The following is a 12139-nucleotide window of genomic DNA, read 5'->3' on the forward strand; positions in this document are numbered from 1 at the left end:
GCCTGGACAGCCTTTGAAAGTTTCCTCCCGTGCCGAGGCCAGGCTTGTCCGAAGAGTCAAGGCTAACCCAAGGACAACAAGGAAGGAGCTCCGGGAAGATCTCATGGCAGTGGGGACATTGGTTTCAGTCAATACCATAAGTAACGTACTCCACCGCAATGGTCTCCGTTCCAGACGAGCCCGTAAGGTACCTTTACTTTCAAAGCGTCATGTCAAGGCTCGTCTACAGTTTGCTCATGATCACTTGGAGGACTCTGAGACTGACTGGTTCAAGGTTCTCTGGTCTGATGAGACCAAGATCGAGATCTTTGGTGCCAACCACACACGTGACGTTTGGAGACTGGATGGCACTGCATACGACCCCAAGAATACCATCCCTACAGTCAAGCATGGTGGTGGCAGCATCATGCTATGGGGCTGTTTCTCAGCCAAGGGGCCTGGCCATCTGGTCCGCATCCATGGGAAGATGGATAGCACGGCCTACCTGGAGATTTTGGCCAAGAACCTCCGCTCCTCCATCAAGGATCTTAAGATGGGACGTCATTTCATCTTCCAACAAGACAACGACCCAAAGCACACAGCCAAGAAAACCAAGGCCTGGTTCAAGAGGCAAAAAATCAAGGTGTTGCAGTGGCCTAGTCAGTCTCCTGACCTTAACCCAATTGAAAACTTGTGGAAGGAGCTCAAGATTAAAGTCCACATGAGACACCCAAAGAACCTAGATAACTTGGAGAAGATCTGCATGGAGGAGTGGGCCAAGATAACTCCAGAGACCTGTGCCGACCTGATCAGGTCTTATAAAAGACGATTATTAGCTGTAATTGCAAACAAAGGTTATTCCACAAAATATTAAACCTAGGGGTTGAATAATAATTGACCCACACTTTTATGTTTAAAATTTATAAAAATCGAACTGAGCAACAAAACTTTTTGGTTTGTAAGATTTATGCATCTGTTAATAAATCCTGCTCTTGTTTGAAGTTTGAAGGCTCTAACTTATTTGCAACTTATTAAACCTGCTAAATCTGCAGGGGGTTGAAGGTTGAATACTACTTTTAGGCACTATATATATATATATATATATATATATATATATATATATATATATATATATATATATATATAAATAATATCAAAATATAAAATTGCATAATAGTATACCAATGAACATAAATAAAATTTAGTATTAGTTTCTCGCTTTTATACTGCTTACAAAGCCATAGATTTCATGATATACTTTGCATAGATTGGTAAACTTCCTTATAGACTTCTTATCAAAATTAGTGTATGCTCCTGGCTTGGAAATGAGAATTTAAATATCAGGGTAGAACCTTTCAAATAGAATTATACGGCCATTCTGACATGGATTTTCATAATAAGTACACCAGTCTCATCAGGTATAAAAAGAAATCTACATGTATGCAGTTTGCATTGTGAACTATGGGACAGATACATGTAAGTAACCTAACATTTCCTAATATATTACTACATTGTTAATTGTCTAGTGTTTAGCTGATGAAAATAAGTCAAAACATTTGAAGGAATTAACTTTTTATCTTTTACTTCATCACAGTGCCGATGGAGACTTTGTTATTGTAAAGGATACAAAGGTCCTCCTTGATTATACAGGAAAAATTATATGGACTCCTCCGGCCATTTTTAAAAGTTACTGTGAAATCATAGTCACATACTTCCCATTCGACCAGCAGAACTGCAGCATGAAACTGGGAACCTGGACCTATGATGGCTTGTTAGTAGTTATAAACCCGGTAAGGAATCTTTGCATGAGTTGATGGCTGAATGCCTTGTAAATATATCCTGCGGTTTTTATAATCTGCACTCACAATATTATTATGTTTTATACCAAAATGTATTTCTATATCTACAGTATACTAGCAAATATTTTTGACACCCTATTAGGAATTAGCAAGCACTAAAATGCTCAGATGCTTGTTACTCGAACCGAGCAATTCCTAATGCTCAGATGCTCGTTTCGAGTAATGAGTATAATGGGAGTCAATGGGAAATCTGAGCATTTTTCCAACAGATCCTACAAGGAGGTCTGGGGGAGCAGATGGATGAAAAAAAGTGCTCAGTGGAAGGAGAACATAGTGGGGAAGACCCCTGGAAGCATCTCTGACTCCTAGATCGCTGCTGAGAACAATGGTGTCACACTTTTACTCCACTTAAGGACTGAAAAAAACATTCAAAATCGACGAGAAATTGGAGTTTACAGGAAAAAAATGTTAAGAAACATTTTTTCCTGTATAATGACTTGTATATAATTCAAAATTTAAAAAGTAAAAAAAAAATGATAATTTAAGAAAACCAAAACTGAAATCTTTATTTAAAAAAATTGGAAATGTCAGTGTAATTTATGAAGGAAGCAAGAACTGCCAAAAATTTGTTTGAAGGAGGACTTAGATTCACCCTATATTAGGCTGCCGTCACACGTTCAGTATTTGGTCAGTATTTTACCTCAGTATTTGCAAGCCAAAACCAGGAATGGGACAAATAGAGGAAAAGTATAATAGAAACATATGCACCACTTCTGCATTTATCACCCACTCCTGGTTTTGGCCTACAAATACTGATGTAAAATACTGACCAAATACTGCTAATGTGACGGCAGCCTTAGACATAAACGAGGGCCTCATTCACACTCTGTTCAAATTGTCATGTAGTGGTGTTCCTAGACTCATAAGGGTTATGCACTAAGTGGAAAGCCTGCCAAAAATTACAAGCAGTCATCCATACACCCTTCAAGGCACCAACTGTAGTATGTCATTCAAGTATCATGAACAATGTGTAGTTGTGGTAGTCCCACACTCATAAAAGGTCTGCGCTAAGTGCAAAGCCTGCCAATAATTACAAGCAGGGTCATCCAAACACCCTTCAAGGCACCAACTGTAGTATGTCATTCAAATATTGTGAATAAAGTGTAGTTGTGATACGCCCACACTTATAAAAGGTCTGCACTAAGTGCAAATCATGGGCTACCAAAAATTAAAAGCAGGGTCAACCATACACCCTTCAAGGCACCAACTGTAGTATCTCATTCAAATATTGTGAACAACGTGTAGATGTGGTAGTCCCACATTCATAAAAGGTCTGCACTAAGTGTAAAGACTGCCAAAAATTACCAGCAGTGTCATCCATACACTCTTGATGGCACCAACTGGAGTGCCTCATAAAAAAAAATAAGAAAGTGTAGTTGTGGAGCTTCCACACATACAGGCTTTGCACAAAGTTCAAAGCCAGGAAAAAAATATTTGTAGGGTTATCCAGTCATCCATAGACCCTTGAAGGCTACAGCTGGTGGGCCTCATTCAAATATTGAAGATTAACAACACTTTATGTGCTGCTGTCCTCTGGTTATGTGGAAAAATCAGAACTAATCCAGGCTTTGTTCATGTTTATCAGAGTAAGTCTATTCACATTTTCTGTTGCGAGCCAAAAGCACCTATTTGTTATGATCCCCGCGGTGGCACTAAAAACACACCTAGACAAGACGCTAGTGGCAGGGAAGCACAACACCTACAAGGCATAGAGGAACAGCTCATGCTGGGTGTCCAGGAATTAGGGAGTATGCTTGCTTTGTCAGCCAGTTATTGCTTGACCAACTTTAAAAAGTTTTCCCTCCTTGTCAAAAATATCCGGTCATCAGGGCATGGACGCTGGGAGGATGTCATGAAATTGGCCCAGGCCTTTGACAGCCTCTGATGTTCCAGGTGTGTGTGTGTCCCTCACCTCTCCTTCTAGGTTGGGCACGGAAGCTTGCCCCCTGACGCTAGAGTTGTCTGATGGGATTTTTTTCAACATATTTTCCACAATGGCCTTGTATAACATCATTTTAGTAGACCTGTCCGCCTCAGGAAGGTGGGATGCAAGGCTCTCCTTGTAGCGTGGGTCTGAACAACCAATACTCTTTTTTTTGGCCAAGATGAATGTAATGAAATGCAGCGGAACATAGAGTCTGCCATATGTGTCAAGCTCCCTACAGCCACCACTTCACCTTATTCCACCGTGATGACAACTCTCTATCTCCTCAACCCACCCACGTAGGAGAGATGGGATTAAGATTGTGTGGGTACTAGCCTTTTTTGCGCTATCAACCAGCTCCTGTCCCTCTTCCTCCTCCTCAGCCTCCACCTCCTCATTGTTACCTAATCCGTTCTGAGCAGATGAGTTGAGACTGGGCTGTGTAGTATCTCTCTGTCTCATGTCTTCATCCATCTCCACCTGGTACGAATGCAAAGCTTCAGCTGTAATTGTGAGCAGCGATTGTTTAAGTAAGCACAAAAGCGGTATTGTTGCGCTGATTTTGGCGTCATCGCCGCTCACTATCTTTGTGGAGTCCTCAATGTCATGGAGAACCACACAAAAGTCAAATATCCATGCCCGCTCTTCAGTTGTTATATGCGAAGGCTGCCCAGAATACCCACAGGAGTGTTGGAGCTGGAATTCAACAACTGGCCTCTGCTGCTCACAAAGCCTTGCCAGCATGTGCAGTGTGGAGTTCCAGAGTGTGATGATGTTGCACTCCATTTGGTGAGCTGGCACTTACATGCGCTGCTACCGCACTGCCAAAGCAGCAGCTGTAGTCGATTTGCGGATATGGGCTACGGTCTTTATCACACACGACCATGGCTGGTTTGAGGTTCAGAGGTGAGAGCCGCAGATCTGTCTGGTCTCTTATTCCTTTCAATAACTTTGCCGAGGTGTGCGGTTTCTCTTCTAGAAAAATTAGCTTCAGCAGAGCCTGTTGTAGCTTCGCTGAGGCAGTGCTGCAGAGCTTCCATCTTCCGGATGTGGACAACGTGCTCTGAGCTACTAAATCAGAGATTGAGGAAGAGAAGGAGCAGGAGGGGGTAAAGGAACTGATGTAGGAGACAGAGGAAACTCTGATAGAAGTAGGGCCAGCAATCCTCGGTGTCAGTAGCAAATGGGCCGTGCCAGGGTGGGACTCAGCCCCAGCCTCCACGGTGTTCACCCAGTGTGCCATCAGGGAAATGTAGCGACCCTGACAATAAGTGCTTGTCCGCGTGTCAGTCGCTAAGTGTACAATCCCCCTTAACTGCGTTGGAAAGGGCACAGGTGATGTTCCTGGACACGTACTCGTACAAGGCGGGGACACCATACCAGGAGAAATAGTGGTAGCTGGGGTCTGAGAAAATCGCCAAGTCGACCTGTCATTGGTTACAGCAGAACAAAGAGAAAGTTCTGGAGTGGCCATCTCAGTCTCCTAACCTCAATATCATTGAGTCACTCTGGGGAGATCCCAAGCACGCAGTTTATGCTAGAAAGCCCAGGAATTTACAGGAACTGGAGGCATTTTGCGAAGAAGAGTGGGCAGCTTTACATCTGAGAAAATAAAGAACCTCATCCACCACTACCACCCAAGACTTCAAGCTGTCATTGATGTTAGTGGGGCAATACACGGTATTAAGATATGGGGAATGTGAACTTTTGATAAGGGTCATTTGGATGTTTTGGGTTGTCATTATGATTTAAAAAGAGACAACACAGTAGTTTGACAATAAATGTCTTCACCAATCACTAACCATGAGTGGAGAAAAAGTTTTGGTGTTATCATTCATATTCTCTGAAAAAAGGTCAAGAAAATAAAACCTCTGCCAGTGTATGTAAACTTTTGAGCACAACTGTAATCTCCATGGACATTGACAGCAGAAAAAATTGATAAAGGTTGCAATGCTGGATAGTCCCGATGGTGAATAAGCAGCCCTAATCAAGTTCTAAAGAAATTCAATCTGTCCTGCAGGCTCATGGTACATCAGTGTCAGTGTGAACTATCTGTCAACATTCGAATTAAATGAAACACTATGGCATGAGACCCAGGAGGACCCCACTATTGACATCAAGATCTAGATTCCAGTTTGCCAAAATGAACGTGAGTAAGCCAAAATCCTTCCAGGAAAGCGTGTTGTGGACAGATAAGACTAAAATAGAGCTTTTTGATAAAGCACATCATTCTACTTTTTGCTGAAAGTGGAATAAGGCCTATAAAGAAAAGAACACAGTGCCAACAGTCAAATATGGTGGAGGTTCAAAGATGTTTTGGTGTTTTTCTGTCTCTGGCACTGGATGCCTTGACTGTGTGCAAGGCATCATGATAATTGAAGATTACCAAAGGATTTTGAGTCGCAATGTAGTTCCCTGTGTCAGAAAGCTTGCGTCCTAGGTTATGGGTCTTCCTGCAGGACAATGATCTCAAACATATCTAAAGTAGCACCCAGAAATGGATGGAAGCAAAGAGCTGGAAAGTTCCGAAGTGGCTAGCAATGAGTCCAGATCTAAATTCTATTGAAAAGCTGAGGACAGATTTTAAAATTGCCGTTGGGAGATGGCACCCTTCAAATATGAGAGACCTGGATCAGTTTGCAAAAGAAAATTGGTCCAAAATTCCAGTTGAGAGGTGTAAGAAGCTTGTTGATGGTTATAGGAAGTGATTCATTGCAGTTATTTATTCCAAAGGGTGGCAACCAAATATTAAGTTGAGGGTGCCAACATTTTTGGCTCATTTTGGTGCTTTGTGTGAAATTATGTCCAATTTGCCTTTTTTCCTCTGTTTTTTCTAATACACAATGTTGTGTTGTTTAATACACACAAAGGAAATAAACGTGTGTAACAAAACATGTGTAATGGCAATAATATTCTGGGAGAAATACTTCATTTTCTGGAACAAATTTAAGGGAGCAGGGCTAGTGTCACCACCCGGCGCTCCCAGGCTGTCATGTCGGACGCTGTTCAGACCAGGTCGTCCGACAGACAGCGGTAATTCCGCTTTTGTCCACTATGTGCTCAGTGGCGTCGGCTAGGTTCTTTCTAGCTGGTCCGGGGTTAATTTACCTGGTGATCGGATTGGAAGCTGGGCCATGATCATTGCCTTTAAATAGTTCTCCTGAACATTGGGCGTCGCCGATTATAGCTTCTGTCTTGCGCATTTGTTATCTCGGTCTGGAGTGGAGAGCTGGTCATTGGAGTATCGTTGCTGGTGGTGTATTTTCCCTTGTCTTATTTACTCCTTCCTATATTTGTGTTTATTTTGCCCTGCACATTTATAGTGTATTCCTGAGTGACTGCAGCGTGATGTATATTTTCCTTTATCCTTGTCTGTGCTAACTGTGGGTACTGGTGTATTGCATTCACTGGGTGGAGGGCGGAGGTTTCCAGCTCAGGGTTGTATCAGGAGGCAGGGTGAGGTTCGAGGCCTGAACATGCACATCATCAGTGTAAACTTCAGGTAGAGGGCCAGTAAGTATTTCCCTAGTCTTAGGGAAATTGCAGGGGCCCGGGTTTTAAGCTCTCGCCCACCTAGTCTCTCTGTGACACAGGCAATGCCGGATTCCTGGATGAACGGGGGGGCCCACTCGCTGTCAGGGACAGTGGCATGCTATGGGTCCCATGAGTCGTCGGAGCCTGGTGCCAGCGCTGGCACCAGCCCTCCTCCAATACTCACCTCTACCTGTTTCCCAAAGCTACGGTATCTTTAGCATCTTCTGACTCTCTGTGATGTCTCAGGGCAGAGGACGTGATGACCTCACTACAGCACGCCCTCTGATGAGCAGTGCAGAGTGCCAGAAGATGGTGAGGAGAGGGAAGCAATGGGAAACGAGGAGAGGTGAGTATTTGACTATTTATTTTTTATGTATGGAGCACTATATGGGGCCCGTTCTACTGTATGGAGCACTATATGGGGCAATTATTCTGTATGCAGCAATATATGGGTCCATTATACTGTATGGAGTATTATATGGGGCCATTATATTGTATGGAGCAATATATAGGGCCATTATACACTATATGGAGCATTATATGGAGCCATTATACTGAATGGAGCATTATATAGGGCGATTATACTGTATGGAGCATTATATGGGCCCATTATATACCATATGGAGCAATATATGGGGCCCATTATACTGTATGGAGGAGTATGTGCTGCCATGATGTCCCAGATGTGCTCGATTGCATTCAGGTCTGGAGAACGGGCAGGCCAGTCCATAGCATCAATGTTTTAATCATGCAGGAACCGCTGAAACACTTCAGCCATATGAGGCCTAGCATTGGCATGCATCAGAAGGAATCCAGGGTCCACTGCACCTGCATATGGTTTCACTATAGGTCTGAGGATCTCATCCCAGTACCTAATAGCAGTCAGGGTACCTCTGGCTAGCACATAGAGGCCCTACAAAGAAATGCCTCCCCACACCATTACTGACCCACTGCCAAACCGATCATGCAGGAGGATGTTGCAGGCAGCAGAACGTTCTCCACATCATCTCCAGACTCTGTCACATGTGCTCAATGTGAACCTGCTCATGGTGCCAATGTCAAATCTGCCAATCTTGGTGTTTCTGGAGTCTGTTTCTGACAGTTTGAGCAGACACATGGATGTTAACGGCCTGATGGAGGTCATTTTGCAGGGCTCTGGCACTGCTCCTCTTGTTTCTCCTTCCACAAAGGAGGAGATAGAGGTCCTACTGCGGGTTGTTGCCATCCTACGTCCTCCTCCATGTCTCCTGGTGTACTGGCCTGTCTCCTGGTATCTGCTGCTTGTTCTGGACACTGCTGACAGACACAGCTACCCTTCTTGCTACAGCTCACATTGATGTGCCATCCTGGATGAGCTGCACTAATTGAGCAACTTCTGCCTCATGCTACTGTACCTCTAGGGGTGAGAGTGATGACAAAATACAAAAGTGACCAAAACAACAGCCACAAAGGATGAGAACAGAGAAATGGTCTGTGGTCAGCATCAGCGGAACCACTCCTTTATAGGGGTTGCCTTGCGAATTGCCTATCATTTCTACCTGTTGTCTGTTTCATTTGTACAGCAGCAGTAGAAATTAATTCACAATCTTCATAACTGGACAGGTTGAATTCACAGTAATAATGTGTAATTGACTTGGAGTTACATTGTGTTGTTTAAAGGGAATCTGTCATCTAATGGGACGTTATATAACCTATTATTATGGGCATACAGGTGATAGAAATGTTATACTAGTCCTACCTGTATGCCTCATATTAGTGGTATTGTTGTTGAGAAAACTTATTTTATTTCTTTATGCTAATGATTTCCTCCAGGCTCCAGGGCGTATGGTGCCTGGAAAAAATGCCTGCCTCCTGTCTTCATTATAATATTACCCCCCTTCCATGTGGTGCCTGAATCCCGCGCCTGCCTTCGGCATGCCCTCCGCAATCCATACCTTTTCCTCTCTTCTATGGGCAATGTATTCAGGGATCTTCTGCGCAGGTGCCAGCGAGTCACTGCAACTATATATTATTATACACATAGTTCCTAGCGAAGACTATGCAGGGAGGATACTTTTCAGCTATTATTCTTTGCTAACAATGTAGTACCTCCTGAGGCAGTGGTGGTCACAGAAAGAAGAAGACCCCTGTGCAATAAAAATATATGGGCCCTGTGAGGGACAAGGGAGAATCCATTTTGGATTTTAAGTCTCCCTCCACTCCTGAAATGTGCCCTCACCCTTGGGATTCCCCAGGCTCTTTGTTTTCTTTTAATTAAATGAGCTAGGACAAGCTCTTTTGAAGTTGTTAACACGAGGGCGCGAACTGTTTGGCAGCTGTGGAAATCTGAACCTCTTTGTGTGACCAAGCACATGGAAAAGCAAGGCTAGGAGGTATTGAATATGGGAAATGACTTATAATAACATAATGCAATATGTCTAAGATAAACCAAGCACATATTCCGAATCGGCGTCCCTTTCCCCACGTGCACATATTAGTTAGCCACCTGTAGCACTCTGGATCATGGAGTTATAATGCATAGCTAGCAATAATTACATACGGTAGTCATATTTAGTCTCTATGCGCGGATAAAATCCAGCAGAATCCAGTGGCGGTGCAACCACCCTGTTCAGAGCTTCAGGCGTAAAGATATGGGCCAGACACAGTTCTAGGCAGAAAATAATATTCTCAGACATGGGAGGAGAGAGGCTGCACCACCCAGGGGTGGGAGCAGATGTGTGAGGTAGCAGCCTAGGAGATATAAGGCAGCCCCTCATTTTGGTCAGTGTTTTTCTGATGGCCGGAGGATAAGTTTGCTGACACAGCCCGGAAAGCCTGTAACTAAGATTTGGACCTATGATCCATCAGCGCCTCCCTGTGGTCACATGCTACATAACACGGTAATTGGAACCTATCTATACCCTACCCTTGTACTACACTCCTGACTGTAAATATTTATTTGCTCTTGCATGCATAGCTGTATTTTCTAGTGCGCCTCTTCGGCGATTAAATATAAAATTAATCTTGGGCTGCTCTTTTATCTTGATCAACGAATCCCCACGTCCACACGCTCCGTTGGTTATATCATACGCTACCCCAGGGTTGGTTCCTGACCCGATATAAGCCTGCTGTCAGACGAGGCTTATTTTAAATGAGGAACTGGTGGCAGAAAACCGTATTGTTTTAGTGAGGAACTCTGGCAGTGACGGCCGGGAGGTTTAGATATATATCCCCAGACTGAACTGGTGATATATATTCCCCCTCATTGGGAGCACCTCACTAACTCGAACCTATAAGGGAAGCCTTTCCGGCGACTATTTACCCTCAGTGCAGTTCCCTGACTGACCTGAGGCAAGTGGTGGTGCCAGAGAGCCAACCCCTGCTAGGCCCTTCTCTCCCCTCCCCCGAGGTGAGCGAAGTCGACGCCCCCTTCCCCCGGGAGACCCCTTACAGTCCAATAGCTCATAATAATGCACAATTCCACCTGCTTTTGAGGTGGTGGTGGCACCTCTACTGCACGGGTTCTTCAAAGGTATGTCCACCCCTGTCTGATAATGTGAGTCTTGTACAGGTGTTTGCCAACCATTAGCAGAGAGGATGGGACCAACCAGAGATGGGCCCCTCTATACCAAGGCACCATTGAAAAAAACATGGTATGGCATTCATATTTGGTGACAACCCTACATTATTTTGTGTAGTCGTAGCTACATTAAGTATAGAAGACAGTGAAGCTGGGCATATACATAAGATAATGTTCATTCAGCAAAACCATTCATCTCAGCTGAGTGTTCCTGATATTTCAGTAAAGAGAGATAACACTCCTACCAGTCACTTATGGTGATGGCTAATTTTTAGACATTAAAATTGACCGATCCTTCTTTCCCTGACATCATCTGTTGAGGAGAGAGTCAGGAGACCCTCAAACATCAGATGGTCGACCGGTCTTCTTGAAATTGTCGAATCTGCCTGTTGAGGAGAGAGTCAGGAGACCCTCAAACATCAGATGGTCGACCGATCTTCTTGAAATTGTCGAATCTGCCTGAGATAGGATTACAGTTGCAGCTATCATTGCTATAAGACTTGTATAAAAGATGCACAAGTCCAAGTACTGCAAGCAATGTGTACAAGGACAAGGGGTAAATAACCTCCCCATAATGTTCTTCATCCAAGATTGCAATGTGCTGGTGGCATTTAATAGAGAATACATTGACTAAATGATTGATATATTTAATATTCTGCTTTTAAGGAAAGTGACCGTCCAGATCTCAGTAACTTTCAGGAGAGTGGAGAGTGGATGATGAAGGATTACCGCTGCTGGAAACATTGGGTCACATATGCCTGCTGCCCCGATGTCCCATACTTGGATATCACCTACCACTTCGTCTTACAACGTCTCCCTCTTTACTTCATTGTGAATGTCATCACTCCCTGTCTGCTTTTCTCTTTTTTAACTGGCTTAGTTTTCTACCTACCCACTGATTCAGGTATGGAGTATACTGGGTTCATAAACAGGGGAGTATTAATAGGGGTTGTAGTTGCATCTGGGCCCTGTAATCAAGTGGGGCCCAAAAGGTCATTATAAGAAAACAATACTATTAAAGACCAGTGATAGTTTGGGACTCTGTTGGGGTATTTGCATTGGGACCAGGAGCTTCAAATTATGCCACTGATGATAACTAGCATTGCGTGCAGAAATCATGAGTGTGGCTGTGCTACTTCTTCCAAAAATTATCAGTATTTTTCTTAATGTGTGTTTTGAAGTTTTCAGGGTGTATATGAAATGTTGTGGTTTTTAAACAGGCTTCTTATAAAGTCCTGATTTCTCCAGAAAGACCCCCTGGACGATTTTGACCTATTACTATGG

General features: G+C 43.6%; 1 protein-coding gene across 2 annotated transcripts in view; it reads left to right on the top strand.

Annotated features, from left to right (window-relative positions):
• LOC143784424 (acetylcholine receptor subunit alpha-1-B) overlaps positions 1 to 12139 on the top strand; it is a 48625-nt gene that overhangs the window by 17992 nt on the left and 18494 nt on the right. For both annotated transcript variants that reach the window (XM_077272653.1, XM_077272654.1), the window contains 2 exons: positions 1574 to 1769; positions 11522 to 11759. In XM_077272653.1, the coding sequence (XP_077128768.1) occupies positions 1574 to 1769; positions 11522 to 11759 (434 nt within the window). The remainder of the gene's footprint in view (positions 1 to 1573; positions 1770 to 11521; positions 11760 to 12139) is intronic.

The sequence above is a fragment of the Ranitomeya variabilis genome, chromosome 7 (assembly GCF_051348905.1).
Source record: "Ranitomeya variabilis isolate aRanVar5 chromosome 7, aRanVar5.hap1, whole genome shotgun sequence".
Classification (NCBI taxonomy): domain Eukaryota; kingdom Metazoa; phylum Chordata; class Amphibia; order Anura; family Dendrobatidae; genus Ranitomeya; species Ranitomeya variabilis.